The sequence below is a fragment of the Saccopteryx leptura genome, chromosome 12 (genome assembly GCF_036850995.1).
Source record: "Saccopteryx leptura isolate mSacLep1 chromosome 12, mSacLep1_pri_phased_curated, whole genome shotgun sequence".
NCBI lineage: Eukaryota > Metazoa > Chordata > Mammalia > Chiroptera > Emballonuridae > Saccopteryx > Saccopteryx leptura.
In genome coordinates this window covers 51,604,835-51,623,915 of record NC_089514.1, presented here as the reverse complement: position 1 = coordinate 51,623,915, position 19,081 = coordinate 51,604,835, and the positions used below count along the sequence as shown (strand labels likewise).

Sequence of the window (19,081 nt, the reverse complement as noted above, 5' to 3'; positions counted from 1 at the left end):
TACTTAAAGTGATTGAGAATTTTTAAATGAAATTCTATTATCAATTGATATTTATTATTTATTGAATACCAAGTCAAAGTAAATTATTTGCTAATTCTTCCTTATGATGTAAAAAAAATAGAATATTGGCACTTTTGTGAAGTAACAACACATAATTCATTTTATTTTAAAGATATTGTTTCATAATAAATTTTATAACTTCTCTCAGAATGATAAAATGGTTATTGACTTTTTAAAAATGACATCCCTGTCTTATTTATACTAGTTGACTCTTCAGATAATGAATTCATCATTAGTTTACCCTTTTAACACTGATTAAACCATCTATAATAATTATATGTGTCTCTGACTCAAAAATAAGCAAAATTTAAAAACAACTTTTTATGCACAACAGTTGACCAAGTTGTAATATTCCTAGTGATGACCTCTTGGGTTCTGCTAAAAAAAAATATACCCGCCCTGGCTGGTTGGCTAGCGGTAGAGCGTCGGCCTAGCGTGCAGAGGACCCGAGTTCGATTCCCGGCCAGGGCACACAGGAGAAGCGCCCATTTGCTTCTCCACCCCTCCGCCGTGCTTTCCTCTCTGTCTCTCTCTTCCCCTCCCGCAGCCAAGGCTCCATTGGAGCAAAAATGGCCCGGGCGCTGGGGATGGCTCTGTGGCCTCTGCCTCAGGCGCTAGAGTGGCTCTGGTCACAACATGGTGACGCCCAGGATGGGCAGAGCATCGCCCCCTGGTGGGCAGAGCATTGCCCCATGGTGGGCGTGCCAGGTGGATCCCGGTCGGGCGCATGCAGGAGTCTGTCTGACTGTCTCTCCCTGTTTCCAGCTTCAGAAAAATGAAAAAAAAACAAACAAACCCCATTTTTGTCAAAATAAACATTTCATTTTCTTATATGAATATATTTGAATTTTACTTTTGCTCTTAATTTTGATTGGGATATTTTATAACTTTTCTTTTCAGAAATATAATTTCTCTTTTGTCTGATTTTAAACATGATTTAATGGTACACATCAGTAATCAAGGCAAAGTTCTGCACATTTTTTATTGTCATTTAATCTTATGAAATGGATTTATATTGTCCTATATATGCTCAGTGGAATGATGATGGTGATGATGATTTTGCCATTAATGCAGATAGCTGCCATATTTATTAGGTAACGATTTTCCTAGTATTAAAGTGATAATATTTTAGGTTAAAGTTTATGGTCTATGTAGTGGGATCCATTTAAATAACATTAAAAAGGAAAAGTATGGAATGCATGAATATCAAAAAAGGTTAAGAACGTAAAGTTAAAACTGCTAAAGATTCACTAGGGAATACTTAAAAGCAGAGGAGGCAACAGTCAAGGCAAACATTTTGCATGCACAGTTGTGTCATTATACTAGCTTCCTGTGCCCATTCAATTGAATATAAATCTCTAATATAATCATGTAAGCATTATTAGATTAGTCTGTTAGCTGCTCGTGGTATTCTTCAGATTTGATGGTATTAATCAGTTAATATCATTTATTAGAAAGTCAATAGAAAATATTTATTCTGGGTATTTTAACAAAATTGGGAAATTTTTAAACAAGAAAAGCTTATAAATTTGTGAACTGCAATCTACTTTAAATGAGATGATTATATTACATACCTATCATTAGATAATATCATTCTCTTAAGATAAAAAAAACTTTATCTGCCCATCCTCCTTCTCCTTCTCATTCAGCACATTCTGTTTTAGTCTGTTTCAAATAACATATCTGATTCTAAACAACATAAACTATAGCCATAGAGTGACTTTGACATTTCTACTAATCCTTTCAGGATTTTTGGATGAAAATACTATATAGATTATTTTAGTGATCATAATGATTACAAAAGAACCTTACATAATAAACTTTCTCAAGTTTAATGACAAATCATGGTTAATTATATTTACCTTAACTGTTCAAAAAAAACATGAATTTGCAAGAGCCATACTTGGAGAGCCAAAAATGAATTACTTTTCTTTTTTTTTCTTGTAACTCAAAGGTAATCAGTTCCAATCTCCCCTTCATGTACTGGTGAGAAATGGAAGCATTCCTTATTTGATGTTTCTGGGAGAGTTCCCAGTGAGGGTCTTACGTGTCCTAGAACTCTGGGGGCTGGGCTCTGCATTGGTCCACACACTAAGGGAGCGATGTCTGAGCCAGCACAATTCTTGAGAGTGGGTGGCTCTCTTAACTATGACCAAGTTTTTTGAGAATAGTTCTGCTGAGGATGAAAGCCATAGAATCTAGTGTCAACTTTTCTAATGTCTCTACACCACTTTTTTTTACAACCTCCTAACACCATGTTTGGGGATATCACTTCCCTACAACTGATGCTTCACTTCCTGTTCCTTTCATTCATCCTATTTTCTTTCTTTTTCTTTACTTTTTTTCCATTGTAATTAGTACTCTTAACATGAGCTCTGAAAATCTTCACAGATTTTTTAGTGTACAATGCCATGTTATTTATAGACACAAACTTGTTTATCAGATAAATAAAACTTAGTTGTCTTGCATAACTTAAATTTTGTACAAATTTATTAGAAACTATGACCCCCTCCTCCATCCCTGGAACCATTATTCTATATTCTATTCTTTACTTCTGATTTTGACTATTCTAGATGCCTCAGATAAATGAAATCATGCAATCAATATTTGGCCTTCTGTTAATGGATTATTTTACTTAGCATAATATCTTCAAGGTTCATTCGTGTAGTTATATATTACAAGATTGCGTCCTTTTTAAAGCTTAATAATATTACATTGTATGTATAAACTACATTTGCTTTATCTATTTACCTCTCAATGGATAGTTAGGTGACTTCTATATTTTGTCTGTTGTGTATAGCACTATAATGAACATGGGAGTGCTGCTATCTCTTCAAGTTCCTGATTTTAATTTTTTGAGGGGATCAATACCCAAAAATGGGATTTCTCGGTCCTGTGGTACTTCTATTTTTATTTCTAAGAACTTTCATGCTCTTTTTTACAGTGGATGCACTGTTAATGCATTGAACAGAGTATAGAAGTTCCAACTTCTGCAACTCCTAACCAACACCTATTATATTTTGTGTTTTTGACAGCAGTCATGCTAACAGGTGTGAGATGATATATCACGTGATTTAGATTTGCATTGCCCTGATCATTTGTGGCACTGAACAATCCTTCTACATTATTTTATCTTCCGGCAGGGCTCAGCTTAATTTTCCTTCAACGTGCCTATAGAAATGTGATCCTGACTTCCTTTCTGCTAAATAGTAGATTTAACCATTTATGTATATAGTATCTTCCAGGAATTATTTTTCAGTCAGAATAAAAAATTTTCTGAAGTTTGAATATGCTTACATTAAAATCAATTAAATGATAAAATACTATTTTCATGAGCTTCCCTGTAGTATGATCATTTCAACAAGTTTTTGCATGCATTTTAAAATAGTTTGTAGAGAAATTAACATTTTTCAAAAATACTGTGTCTGAAGTCACATGATACTTAATTCTCACAACTACTAAATGTCTCATGAATTCATAAGGAGTTACTTGTGTATTCACTTGGTTATTTTGTGTAGTTTTTGTTGGATTCGTAGTAATTTGGAGAAGCAATGCACAGGGGTGGTGTTTTAAATGACTGTGTTCAAGTAGTCACATTCCTTGTCGTGTCTGATACGCCCCACTGGAACCGAGGAAAGGATAAAAGAACTGGAAATGCTGTTGGAACTATGGTACTGCACCAACCTGATGGGAAACCGAGTGATGGAAACGTTAGCCGGTGCGGCGGGGACAGAGCAGGTCCTATAGTTCATGATCACAGGGCTAACAGGCGAAACCCTATTTGTCTGCATACTTTTTCAGCAGTGTTATTAGTCTAAATAATTTTACTTTTTTATGACTAGAAGCATTTTTTCATTTCACTGGATAAATATGTTTTATAATTTGCCCCATGATTTTAAGATGTTTAAAATCAACTACTAAATCCAAAAAAGTAGCCTGAAGATATGCAGCTATTTCTTTTCATAGAAACCACAGCTGCAGAGAGTGACAGTGCGGTTTCCTGGACTGGAACACCATGCGTTTGTTTCCACTCAGCCATCTGTTCATCAGAATACGCTGGCTCCTGACTAAAAGGGGAACAGTGTCTTTCAGTGTGTTTTCCCTCTCTCTGTCCTACATTTTTCTCTAGTGGAATCACCACTGTCTTTTATGTAATTTTCTTATTTTATGTGAACAACAGCCTGGGATTGTTGAAATAAACCTAAGGCCCATCTGAAGATAAAGTTTTCTTGGAGTAAGTTATGGAAAAGCTGTTTTGTTTGTGCTATTGTGGGCATTTTTATGGACTTCTTTTGCCATTTCACTATAGTAAAAGCATTTTCCTTGCTTGCAACTGGTAACATGCTTTTCAATGTATATCAAAATCATTAAAACTTTTAAAGACTCAATCATGCCATGTTTACAGTTTCCTATTGAAACCAGTGTTGTGCGGTGGGTAATTCTGCATAGGCATCTATGAAGGTCATTGAAAATATAATTTTTAACAGGCATTTATTTTCTTTAATTATAGCCTAGTATGGCATACACAGATTTTTTCATCAGGTAAAGCTGGTAGCATTCACCAATATTTGGGCACTATTACTTTGGATGGTCTTACCTAATTTTTATCCAGCGTACATAGCCACATGTTAAAACCATCTAATTTGTGCCAAATATTTGTCCCTAAATTATTTTGATGGCTCATATAAAATGGACCAGAGAAACTAAATATAAAATGTTGAAATATTAAATGTTACTATTTTTTGTATAAAAATTATTTTCTTAGATAGAGAAGAAACATGAAAACCCTGTAGCCAGAACATAATTTACAGGACCCAGTGCCAAATGAAATTGTAAAGCCCTTTGTTCAAACATTATTAAGAATTTCAGGTTGGCAACAGCAAAGCATTAAACCAAACATAGGACCTTCTGAGCAAAGGGCCTTGTACTATTTACTACACAGACTCACACATCCATGAAGCTGCCCTCTCTGTAGCATTTCCGCTTCTTCTGCTTTAGAATGTCTTGCATGCAGTGAAGAAAGACACATGAAAATTGGTTTATCTGAGCTAAGTTGAAGGTATAACAGTTTCTTAAGGGGAGCTTCACAACAAAATCTAATGATTTTCTTCTCCTACTTCACAATAGAATATGAAAGTTCACACTCACACTCTCGAGTTGCTTGTTCCCCATGAACAAGTTATCTTGGTGGTTGTAATTATATTTTTATCTGACACAAAATTAGTCTAAGCAGTATGCATTCAATAATGTGTCCTTCATAGCAGTGTGAACAAAGTGCATGTGTTTGGTAATACGGAATAGATTTTCAAAAGCAACAGTTTGCATGTTTTACTAGAACAGTTTATGTGTTCAGGTAAGTTGATGAAATCAAACGTGGTTTTGGTATTAATGTTCCGGAGCACTTTGACCTTGTGTTCTCTGAAATGGTGTGCTGAGTTGGTTTGTAATGGAAAGCAGTGTTTCTGTGCCCTCTGGACCCAGACTGGAAATAGCACACATTTTTTATGTTATACTTGACTTTGTCTTTTTAGGGATGCAAGTATTGGAATGGAATGGAATTCCTTTAACTTCTAAAACTTATGAAGAAGTACAGAGTATCATTAGTCAGCAAAGTGGGGAAGCAGAAATATGTGTAAGACTGTGAGTTTTTCCCCATCTTTTTGTTTCCATTTTTTGGCTATTCATGGCTCTTTTAATTTAAAATTGTTAAGGTGGAACCTTTGCCAGTCAGCAAGATTTCCTGTAATTAGAAAATAAAGTGAATACAAGTTATATAGATTTCTCGTGTTCAGAACCCAAGTCTAAAGCATAGAATTCAGATAATTTTGTCTCTGATTAATGTCAGTAGCTCTCCCCTTTCATGCTTTTATTGAAACATGCTTCATTTAAGTGAAAATCTAAACCCATTTAGATTTCATGGATGTGTATATTATTTCAAAATAAACTGACATTTAATCCATAAAGTTTTCACCTTAAATAATCATTTTTATGAGCTGACTTTTAACAGCATTGCAAATATATATTTGGTTAGAAGGGTGAGCATGCTTTGTAATTGCTTTATATCATTAACCACTTCTCATTTACCTACTGAAAACAATATTCAGGGCAGGTGGGGGAAGGGCCTTTTGTCTCAAGCTTCCTCAATTTCCTTCTTAATCTTTTGTATTAATTTTTAGGGACCTCAATATGCTATCAGATTCTGAAAATCCCCAGCACCTGGAACTTCATGAACCACCAAAACCTGGTAGGTGAAAGCAACCCGCTTTCACTAGAAGTAAAAGTGTAGATGCAGAAGTACAGATGCTGTTCTACTTACAGTGGGAGTATGCCCCAATAAACTCATCCGAAGTTGAAAATATCATTACGTCAAAAATGCATTTAATATACCTAACTTACCAAACGTCATAGCTCAAACTGGCCTACCTTAAATGTGCTAAGAATATTTACATGAGCCTACAGTTTGACAAAATCATCTAAAAAACCTATATTATAATAAATTGTCAAATATTACATGCAATTTATTATGCATATCACTTTTGGACCATTGTAAAGTTGAAAAACCATTAGGTCAATCTGTTGTAAGTTAGGAACCATCTGCAATTAGTGAGGCAGATATAGCTATACATAGATATAGGCAAAAATAAAGCTATATTGATAGATGTTTATATATTTATGTAGTTGTAAATAAAATCATTGCTACATTTTTAGCATTCTATAGAAGCACACATTTGCATGTTAGACCCATTGAAAAAATCTATATGAAATTCTTGCTGTGAGTTCACACTTTTAAATCATTAAAAATGAATTCATGCCATCAAAGTAATCCATGGAGCTATTTATTTTTGGTCTTATAAAATTTTTAGATATTACTTGATTCTTTTACCATAACTGGGTTTTAGAATACTCATTCCTGAACTTTTTGATTGCCTTTTTATAATAAATAAAAACATCTAATTACATAACTACACAATGAAGAGATTTAACTCTGTCTTAGCTAACAAATATAGGTTATAAATTTGGATCAATGTAAGAATAAAAATATTACTTATTCCTTGGTTTAACAAATATATATTAAGCACTCTGTGCTGTAATTGGCATTCTGAGAGTCTGGGTTACTACACTAAGTAGAACAGACTAAGCCCTGTAGAAACTTTCACATATCCATAAATGTAAGTATACTGTTTGAAATTTCCTCCTTAGAGAAAAAAATGTTTAAGATTTAGAGAAAGATAAATAGCTAGTTGTACAAAATAGAATATTATATCTTCATGCAACTCACTATGTGAAACATTAAAAACAGGCCCTGGCCAGTTGGCTCAGTGTTAGAGTATCAGCCTGGCGTGCAGAAGTCCCGGGTTCGATTCCCGGCCAGGGCACACAGGAGAAGCACCCATCTGCTTCTCCACCCCTCCCCCCTCCTTCCTCTCTGTCTCTCTCCGCCTCCTGCAGCCAAGGCTCCACTGGAGCAACAGTGGTCGGGTACTGAGGATGGCTCAAGCACTGGAATGTCTCAGGTTGCAATGGAGCAATGCCCCAGATGGGCATTCCTGGTGGATCCTGGTTGGGTGCATGTGGAAGTCTGTCTCTCTGCCTCCCCGTTTCTCACTTCAGAAAAATACAAAAAAAAAAAATAAACCCAGAAAACATTAAAAACATTTTTCTGAAGACATAATAAGAACCTCAATTTCCCTCGTTAACTCAGAATTCCTTTTTTTTGAGCTTTCTAGACTTTTTTTAGAAATAGATACATAAAGGTACAATAATGTTTATTTTTTTAATTTATTGTGTAAATAATATTTTGACTGCCATCTAGAACTTAAGTAAGTTCCATGGTATTAATCACCTATCAGTTAAGGAAGGTGTGAAGCTGTTTCATTTTGTTGCAGTGGACAAAGCCAGGTCTCCAGGCGTTGACCCGAAGCAGCTGGCGGCAGAGCTCCAGAAGGTTTCGCTGCAGCAGTCACCGCTGGTTCTGTCCTCTGTCGTCGAGAAAGGGTCTCACGTTCACTCGGGTCCTACGTCAGCAGGATCCAGTTCCGTTCCCAGCCCTGGGCAGCCAGGGTCACCCTCAGTGAGCAAGAAGAAGCACAGCAGCAGCAGCAAGGTGAGAGTGCTCCATGCCACCTCTGACTGACTTTCCGTTCCTGGTGTATAACAGACTAGGAAACAGTGTCATTCCTGCAGTGTTCTTAGGATTTCTCATTTCCTAATTATATATTGCAGCAAAACCACCAGTTCGCCATTCAGAGTATATAATTGACTCAAGATGTATCAAGATAACATACTTCTACATCTCATACAGTATTTTAACAATTATTATGAGGAACTTGAAAATGTGTCTGATGCTTATTATATATTTCCTGGTTGTTTTTTCTTTGATTCTGTTGCATAAATCTGAGCCAATCTGCATATCATCTACTGGCTTTGCATCTTTTTAGAAACTCAAGATATATATTACATTAGATTTTGTAACTTAAAGGTTATTCAAACACAGATAAAGAGAATTTAGGATAAAAAGAAAGAAGGAAAAAGCAAAAAAAAATAGCAAAAAAGAAAGAAGAAAAAAGCAAAAAAAAAAAATAGGTGTTCAATTTTATCCTTAATTCCATACTAATAAATTTGCTCTTGATGCAAATCTTTATTTGAAACAAATGTATCTAACATTATTATTGCAAAGTTACAGAGGAATTAAAAGGAAACACAGACCGAATTGTTTAACCTTATAAAATTAGATGAAAATGTAGTTTGTAATTTTCCCTCAGATTTGCTTGTTAATGGAGAAACTCTCCTCATGGTCAGTAAATATATTAGAAAAAACATTTTATTAAACATGCATAAAGGTTTTCTTTATGTGGTGAGATGTATGTGAATGATAGGCTATCCTTGGTTAAATTGACTAGACTTCCAGAAAAAAAGTTTCTTTTACTAATTATGAAAACATAGCAGACAATTGCCGGCCAGGGCACACAGGAGAAGTGCCCATCTGCTTCTCCACCCTTCCCCCTCTCCTTTCTCTCTCTCTCTCTCTCTCTCTCTCTCTCTCTCTCTCTCTTCCCCTCCCACAGCCAAGGCTCCATTGGAGCAAAGTTGGCCTGAGCACTGAGGATGGCTCCATGGCCTCTGCCTCAGGCACCAGAATGGCTCCGGTTGCAGCCAAGCAACGCCCCAGATGGACAGAGCATCACCCCCTGGTGGGCATGCCGGGTGGATCCCAGTCAGGCACGTGCAGGAGTCTATCTGCCTCCCCACTTCTAACTTCGGAAAAATACAAAAAAAAAAAAAAAGGAAAACATAGCAGATACAACCAAAACTCTTTTATTTAGAAGCCAACAAGAAAGGTAGAATGATTTTAATCATTGCATCAAAAATGATTTATCCCAACCTAAATATAGGAAGGCATTATGATGATTAAGGCTTTATGACAACTAATTAAAAAATAGTTAAACTCTATTTCAAAATAAATTTTAACACAATTATATTTTATAACATGCAATTTTGTTTTAATTATGAAGGGCTGCCTCATGGAGGCTTTATGTCTCTTGATTTAGACTGATACTTCTTTTCTCAACATCTCCATGTAGCAGATAATTTCTCTCTCGATATTTCCATGTAGAAAATCTAAAGACATGAGGAACTGTCAGCAAAGTTTCCAAGGCACATTATAGTTCAACAAGTCTGTCATTCTGATATTTTTTATTTTAGAAATTGCCATCACCATCCTCTCAAGAAATTAAGTAAAAATTTCAGAGCATCATTGCTTCTTTTCTCTTCATCCATTGTTTAATCAGTTCCTGAATTTTAATCCCAAGATTTCTAATTTTCTAATAAGTCTCTAGTAACTTTCTAATAACTTTCTATTTTCTCTGAACTTACCAGTTTCCTTTAGCAAAGCATTTTTTTAAAAAGAAATCAACATTATGGCATTTATTATTGGTAATTCCATTCACTAATCTCTCTTCCTTCTTCTTTATCCTCCAACTAACCAATCTGTGACACAGTGATCTAAGTGGATCACTGGCCTGTTTAGAAGGTATCCTTGCTACCTGAAATGTTGGCTTCACCTCTGCCTAGGATCCTATCCTGCTCATTCTTAAAGGGCCTGGTCAAAGGTTTTCACTGGGAGATTATTACAGTAAGCATAATGCTGAAAGATCTCTACAGATCTTTATCCTTCCTTCTAAGTACTCTATTAATTTGGGTTTTCAACTCATTCCCCAGACATTTTTGGATATCATTTCAGTATCAGGAGTTGTATTTAGTACCCAAGATACAAAGATGGATCAAATCTTGTACTTGTGTACTTTGTAGACCAGTGGTTCCTGAAGTGTGCTCCTAGTCTACCAGCATCAGCATCATCTAGGAACTGTTAAAAATGCAAATTCTTGATTCCACCTTAGGCCTTCTGAATCAGAAACTCCGAGGATTAGACCAAGCAAGGTTCCATCTTTAAGTTCCCTAGTGAGTGTGAATCACTCTGATGTTTGAGAAGTGCTGATCTAATTACACATGAAGAATGTTATATAAACAAATTAAGAGAATTACAGTTTTAAATGTTTTTGTGTTTTTATTAGGTATGAGACTAAATAGTAAATTAAAAATATTCATATAGGCCCTTGCTGTGTGTGGCTCAGTGGATAGAACAGCGGCATGGTGTATGGACATCCTGGGCTCAATGCCCAGTCAGGGCACACCAGAGAAGTGACCATTTGCTTCTTCCTCCCTCCTCCTTTCCCTCTTCCCCTCCCATAGCCAGTGGCCCAATTGGTTCGGGCGTTGCCCCTGGTGCTGAGGATAGCTCCCCTCCTCTCACTTAAAAAAATTGATATAATGAAGTGTATTAAAACTAAAACATTTAAATTATGTTTAGCTTAATTATACATTTACATGTTTAGAACATCATCTATTAAACATTTTGAAAGATTATAAGTAATTATCAATCTATTAATGCACTAGTATAAATGATTATTTCTGAACAAATGTAGGTAAAATATGAAAATACATTTTAATTTATATAAGCCATGTATCTAAGACTATTTTAAGTTATCTTGCTTAAACTAACAATGTAATATTTATCTTCAAAATGTTTGTTTAGGCCTTAAACTCTATTGTCTCTGAAATTATAACCAAACTTTCTTCATTTTATCTTAACATATGAATAATTTTTTCCAAGTCATAGTATAAAGAAATAATTCAATGAAAGTGCTTATTAGTTTTTAAATGGTTTATGAACAATATAGGTCCTTGATGTTCCAAACTTCGCTGGTTGTGGCACACTTAACATTCCTAGTAATTCTTCCACGGTGCCCGAATGTACCTAAAATAGCTTTAATTATTAAGTAGTTAGATCCAAATAATTTAATTAGTATTCATATTTAAACATCTTAGTAACCATTAAAAAATACACATAAGATGAAATAAAAATATTCATTTCACTGTTAATAACAAAAAGTCTATCAGTGGGATCTGTGAACCTGTTAGGCTCTGGAGTCAGACTTAGACACTAACACTTCCATTTTCTGTTCCATGCTGATTTCTCTGATTTTCTTGTAGTACATATTTTATTACCACAATGATCAAAGACCAGCTTCACTAAGATATGGCATCACTGTGGGAAAAAAAGTAGTGTCTCTAATCTTGACATGTAACTACCTGTATAACTAATAGCTTGGCTGTGTCCAACAGATAATGTTCTTTTTCTTTCCATAATTTAAAATATCCCTCTGCATCTTTATGAGTTCCCAGCCATATCCCTGAACAACTAATAATAGTCCATATGATTATTCTCCGTGTTAAATCTAGTTAGGTTTATGTGATCTTGCCAAATAAACTATGACTGTTAAAAAAAATAAAACTACCTGATATCAAACTATACTACATGGCCATAGTAATCAGAAGAGCATGGTATTGGCATAAGAATAGGCATATAGATCAATGGAACAGAATTGAGAACACAGAAATAAACCCATGCCTTTATTGTCAATTAATATTTGACAAAGGAGACAAGAACATACAATAGTATAAAGACAGTCTCTTCAATAAATGGTGTTGGGAGAAACTCGATCACCAATTTATACCATTCACAAGAATAAGAGTAAACTCAACACAGAAGAAAAACTCACAATGGATTAAAGACTCAAATATAAGTCACAAAACCATAAAAAATACGAGAATAAAACACAGTTGATAACATTTAAGACATTTTTTAAATGTTCAACATCACTATCATCAGAGAGATGCAAAGTAAAACTAAAATGACATATTACCTCACACCTGTCAGAATGGCTATATTCAATAAAGGAACAAACAACAAGTGTTGGTGAGGATGTGGAGGAGTAGGAACCCTTGTACTGTATTCTTAGGAGTAGCTACTGTGGGAGACAATGTGGAGTTTCCTCAAAAAAATTAAAAAGAGAACTTCTTTTTGACCCAGCAATCCCACTTCTATGAATATATTTAAAGAAAACTGAACCACTAATTTGAAAGACTATACATATTCTTATTTTCATTGCAGCATTATTTACAATTCTCAAGATCTGGAAACAGTAGATGAGTGAATAAAAAAAAGTTGTGGTACTGTACATTTACACAATGGAATACTACTCAGCAATAAAAAAATCTTACTTTTTTTTTTTTTTTGTATTTTTCTGAAGTTGGAAGCGGGGAGGCAGTCAGACAGACTCCCGCATGTGCCCGACCGGGGTCCACCCGGCATGCCCACCAGGGGGTGATGCTCTGCCCACCTGGGGTGTCGCTCTGTTGCAACCAGAGCCACTCTAGCGCCTGAGGCAGAGGCCATAGAGCCATCCTCAGTGCCTGGACCAACCTTGCTCCAATGGAGCCTCGGCTGCAGGAGGGGAAGAGAGAGACAGAGAGGAAGGAGAGGGGGAGGAGTGGAGAAGCAGATGGGCGCTTCTCCTGTGTGCCCTGGCTGGGAATCAAACCCGGGACTCCCGCACACCCGGCCGATGCTCTACCACTGAGCCAACCGGCCAGGACCAAAAATCTTACATTTTTAAATTGAATTTGTTGAGGTGACACTAGTTAACATAATTACAGATCTCAGGCTCACATTTCACAACATATCTCCATACTGCATACTGTGTGTTCACCACCCTCTCCGCAAGTCAGCTCTTCGTTCACTGCCCTCTATTACCCCTGTCCCCTCCTCCACCCCTCCTTGGGCTGCCAGACCCTGGGCAATCTCCACACTGCTGTCTGTGTCTATGAGTCCTTTTTTGCTCAATTCCTTCACACACACCCCCATCCAGCCCCTACCTTTTGCAACAGCATGGATAAACCTGGAGAATATTATGCTAAGTAAAATAAGTCAGTCAGAGAAAGACAAATAATACATTATCTCACTTATATATTTAATCTAATGAACAAAATAAACTGGCAAACAAAATAGAAACAAAGGCATGGATCATGTCCTCTGTGACAGCTGCCACAGAGGAGGAGTATTGCAGGGCTGGATAAAAGAAGGTGAAGGGATTAAGCAAAAAGATCGATAACTACGTAGACACAGTGTGGTGATAGCCAGAGGGAAAAGGGGCTTGGGAGTAGATGGAAGTGAGCATGTCAGGGGAGGGGACGGGAAGAGACAGTGCTTGGGGTCATGGGAGCACAGTGCAGTGTGCAGATGATGTTTTATTCAGTTGTACACTTGAAACCTATATGATTTTGTGAATAATCTCACCCCAATAAATTCAATAAAAGAATAAAAACAAAATAGGTTACCAATAATCACAGTTTGCTTTTGCTTTTTTCTCACTGTTGACTTTTTACTCAGTTATTCCCTAATTTTCCTTATTAAGATAAAGGACATTTGGTTTTAGGAAACTCACCATCTTTAATTGAGGTATAAGTAATTTCAGGATCTTGTGTGATCCTGCTTTATCTAGATTTTTTCTTTTCTTCAAATTTAAATAGTAAAATAATTATTGAGTAAATATAATTGTTTGATAAGGTCATTTTATTATTTGTAGTCAGAGCATAGTTTCAGTGTTAATAAATGGCCATTCTTATAATGAGCTGAGTGAATAAAGAATATATGGCGTAGAAAATTTAACACACACCCCATAACTTTGCCAATGATTACGTTAGTTTTTTTTTTCTATTATTGTTTCACAGAACAAGACCTGGAATGTAGTTGTCTTCTTTTTATTGTCATTTCTAGGGTAAAAATCTAAAGAAAAAAGTGGCAGAACAAGTATATCCTACAAAATATCAATGATCTTTCCTTTTCTAGTTAATTATAAAAACAAGATCAATATATGTACATGCAGGGAGATTAGAGCCTTATTTGTAGGGTTCTAAGCTGGCCCATTTTAGTCAGTATTTCCCTCTATTGATGCCACACCGCCTGAAATTCTACTACAAGATCTGGGGTCAGGGACATTTCTCCTGTTCTACAAATATTCCATTGAAATAAAACAGGTCAGCAGTCATTTATTCAGCAGTGTGAATCAGTTCACTAGATCATATTCCTGTTTTCAAGGCTTTACTAACATAAGGGACTTAATTAAAGAAATTAGAACTTAAATAGAATGGGGCCTCACCTGTGTGGTGCAGTGGGTAAGGTGTCAACCTGGAATGCGGAGGTCACCATTTGGAAACCCTAAGTTTGCCTGATAAAGGCACAAATGGGAGTTGATTCTTCCTACTCCTCCCACTTTCTCTCTGTCTCTCTCTCTTTTTCTCTCTCTCCTCTTTCTAAAAATGAATAGATAAAATCAATAAAAAGTAAATGAATTAATGACCTTAAATAGAATGGGATGGAATTATAATTGAATGATTGCCTGATTGAGTACTTCAGTCTAGAAGAGAACAGGGAGGGTTGAGCATCCAACAAAGTATAACAAGGATGGACTTTTATAACTTCTGTCTCCTAGGCAGTCATTGTATAAAAATAATATCTTCAGATCTCTAAATCCTGTAAATATTTAAATGGAGTACTTTAAGCCAAAAGTGTTCATTTTCTTAAGTAATTGAAAATACATTATTGCAGGTATAAAATTATAACTTTAAAACAGGCTTAACAAAATGAAAAGTAGATTTATGTACCTATAAATCTAAACACATAATGAGAATTATAAGCAGACAACATCATCTGAAGCAGACAATGGGTGAAGTATATTTTCTAGGCAGTGTATTCTGACCAAATAGAAGTTAATTTCAGAAGGAAGTTGGAATGGTAAATTCTCTGAAAGGTTTAGCCATTATCATAATGTATCTTTTTAATGTTACAGCCTACTGATGCAACAAAGGTTGTCTCTCATCCAATTATGGGGGAAATTCAGGTATGAAAATTTTTTAAAAAATAATTATACTATTTTTTTTCTTGTTTTTTCCTCCTGGTCTATTGAAGTTGTAAAAACTGTTAGAACTTTTTTCTGTTTTATAACACATAGATATCTAAAGGAGAAATACAGTTACATAGAATAGTATTTTAATACAAATACATGTTTCATGGACTGTATTTATGGAATTCTATACCTTGAAATCTTCCTGATACTTTTGTAGTATTAATATGCTTTATGCCTCAGTTACTTTATACTTGTTGAATGTGTTTCAAACATGACAGATTCTTCTGGAAATTTGAAGTTTTCTCTTCAAGAGTTTTGTGAGTTAATGCTATCCTCATTTCTTTCTCTGATTAACAATTGTTAAATAATTGAACATTCTTGTAGAGCTGTTTTTCTTACTGGGGGTCATAACCAATTTGTAATTTATAAAATCAGTTCGGTGGATTTTGACAAAAAAAATAGAAGGGTAGTGTAAATCACTCTTTTTTCAGTTCTATATATGTGTGTTTCTGTGTTTGTGCAATATATTTTAACATGTATTTCCTACTGTGGGTCATAATAAAAATAATATTAGAAAAACTGCTTTGGATGATACCAAATTATAATTTAGGGTATATAACAAATGTCATGTAGAAAGAATTAACACAATATAAAATATAGAATAATTACTTTGAAGATAAGTTATAGATAAGGAAATGAGAACAGTAAGTCTAAGCTGCATCTCCAACAAATTCTGGAGGAAATTTTGATGAAAGACACCACAAAGAGCGACAGATTTGAACTAGTTAGAGAATCAGCACAGTGAAAGAAGGGGGTTTCTGGAAGAAGAATTGGTACAAGGAAAGGTTCTGCTGCCAGCAAGTCCTGAAATGAAAGGTCAGCTTTGCTGCCATGAAATGTTTCTGTAGATGAGTTAAGACTAAATGAAAGAGAACCTTGAACATAAGCCGAGGGAGTTAGCTACCAGAGAGTAGGGTGATCAGTAAATATTCTGGAGCAAGGAAGACTAATGGGAAGGACAGTGTGGTAAAAAGTCATAGAGCAGTGGCTACAGAAAATACATGAATGGGTGGACCCACAAAGTTATCAATTAAGTGATCATCTAGGCACACACTGATTAAAGCAGAAATAAGTGTGACAGTAGAAATAGAGAAAAAGTGCAAAGATGGCACGTCAGGATGGAGCCTGGTGGGTACGTACTAGAGATCTGACCGATACACAGCTATTTCCCACTTCTGGAAACCAGCCTCTGATCCTTCCTTTCACTAGCAGAAAACAAAACAAAACAACAACAAAAACCTATTCTGATTCATATTTTCTCTCCAATTTTTTTTTAAAAACCTCACCCATGGACCAATATTTGCTGTTTCATTTGGTTTGTTGTTGTTTGCTCTTATGTTATTTTTGTTTCCTTTGAGCAGTAATATTTCATTCTATAGTGGAAATTTACACTACCAACATTCCTCTTAACTCTTGGGTAGCAAAACCTTATTCTAAATAAAACTTTATTAACACAACCAATGAATCTGCAAGCGCTTTAATAGCTGTGGTTGAGGACTCCTGGAGATATCTCATTCTGTCTTGGAAGTCACCTCTGAGCAGTTCTAAGCATTCTCTAAGGCCCTACACAGTAAATTTTGAAAAGCATTTTTTTGGGGAAGCCTGCAAGTTTTTAATTCAATAATAAATTATTTTGAGAAAAAAGTAGTTTTGGTGCCTTATCAGTTAAAAGTGAACTTGAAGGCTGGCAGAGGAAGGAAGGGAAGAATTTCTCCTTAAAATTAGGAAGCTGTTCTAAATCTCAATGAAATTAATATCAGAATACAGTCATCCCTTGCCATATCGTGGTTCACTTTTCACGGTTTCACTGTATTGCAGATTTTAAAATTGTATGTATCTAATTTTGTATCGTGGGATTCTGCAGTATATAGGTATTTTTATATATTTATTATTTTATTATTTTTTGTGGTAAAATAAGCATTTTCTAGCCTAAAAAGTTGAAAGCAATATAAAAAATATTAATTAAAACATTAGCATTCATTGGTGAGTACCCATATAGAATTTTATATGTTAAAATTACATATGTTTACAAGTGTAGAAGGTGTTTAAGAGCATCGGAAGTGTTTATAAGAGTGGGAAAGGTTAGTAACAGTGTGGGAAAGGTTTATAAGAGTGTGGGAGGGTTTATTGGAAGCGAGCCCCCGCAGCGGACGAGGGGGCACTTGTAATTGCATGTTTCGGTACCTGCGGTCCTGAGCCTCCTCCCTCCTCTTTCTCAGGGCATTTTGTTTATGTTTCACATGGCTTTTAGTGATGATCAGACTCTGAGCTTTTCTGTATTGAGAAACACAGTTGAAGATTTTTTTTCCCCACAAAACATAACCAGATTGAAATTATGCTAAAATTAAGAATTTTTTAATTATAAAATTTTAGATAAAGTTTGACATCTAAATTATCTAATTTTCAACATAGCCATAGCATACTTGTTTTGTATAATTATAAAAAACATGTTAGTATTTTTTCTTATGGATTTTTCCCCTTTGAAATATATTTCTTTTGTTAATTGATAAAAACACCATCAAACAGAATTAAGTTTTATGCCAATGCCAAAAGACTCTTTCAATTTCGAAGGAGAAAAAATTGTTAATTCAGTTATTTTAAATTATGCAGGCTTCTCAAATATTTATTAGAAATATAAATCTTACCCGACCAAGTGGTGACGCGGTGGATAGAGCATCATCAGCCTGAGACTCATAGGACCCAGGCTCAAAACCCCAAGGTCATCAGCGTGAGCGTGGGCTCATCCAGCTTGAGCATGGGATCATAGAAATGACCCCACTGTCGCTGGCTTGAGGCCAAAGGTCACAGTGGCTTGAAGCCCAAGGTTGAAGTCTTGAGCCCAAGGTCACCAAATTGAGCTAGGGGTCACTGGTTCAGTTGGAGCCCCCTGTCAAGGCACATATGAGAAGCAATCAATGAATAACGCAGGTGCTGCAATGAAGAATTAATGCTTCTTATCTCTCACCCTTCCTGTCTGTCTGTTCCTGTCTGTCTGTCTGTCTGCCTCTCTCTTGCTCACTGAAAAAAAAGAAAAAAAAGAAAAAAATATAAATATTTTACTATTCAATGACAATTTCACAATAGCCATAAAACATTTATGAAGCAATGCCTCTTCTCTTCATCTCCCAAAATAAAAGATCAAGATTTCATTATCTTAGTCTCTCTACTAGAAAAGTAGATAGACAGAAAGAAAAGCAATAGGTTTAACATAGCATAATGTAACATAGTAAGAGATAAATTTTACACATTCTAAAATATTCTTGCTTTTCAGTAGTGATAGCTTTATTTTTAAATTGTTATTCCACCCACTGCTAATTGGTGAAATACAAAAGACGTTTCTAATAAATTTTTTAACTAGTAAATTTATTTTGTAAATTCTGATAATTGCATTGATGAATGTTAAACATTTACTATTTTCCTATGAGTATTTAATTTAAAAATGCAACTGGAATTCACTATATGATTTTCTTTCTAAATGACTTTTAGGCAGGCCAGGAACTTTAACTGAAGAAGAAAGGAACAGTACTTTTGCTGGTAACTGACATGTGCCTGAGAGCTCCTAGTTAAATTAGACATTTACTGGTCTGTTCAGTTTCAAATAAAGTGGAAATGCGGGTTCATGCTTCTTGTAAGAGTAACCACAACAAAGAACTTAT

The 19,081-nt window shown here is 35.3% G+C and overlaps 1 protein-coding gene across 2 annotated transcripts in view; it reads left to right on the top strand.

The window, feature by feature from the left end:
• Positions 1 to 19,081, top strand: part of PCLO (piccolo presynaptic cytomatrix protein) — a 455,471-nt gene that overhangs the window by 352,601 nt on the left and 83,789 nt on the right. For both annotated transcript variants that reach the window (XM_066354350.1, XM_066354349.1), the window contains 4 exons: positions 5,592 to 5,700; positions 6,237 to 6,304; positions 7,947 to 8,164; positions 15,309 to 15,359. In XM_066354350.1, the coding sequence (XP_066210447.1) occupies positions 5,592 to 5,700; positions 6,237 to 6,304; positions 7,947 to 8,164; positions 15,309 to 15,359 (446 nt within the window). The remainder of the gene's footprint in view (positions 1 to 5,591; positions 5,701 to 6,236; positions 6,305 to 7,946; positions 8,165 to 15,308; positions 15,360 to 19,081) is intronic.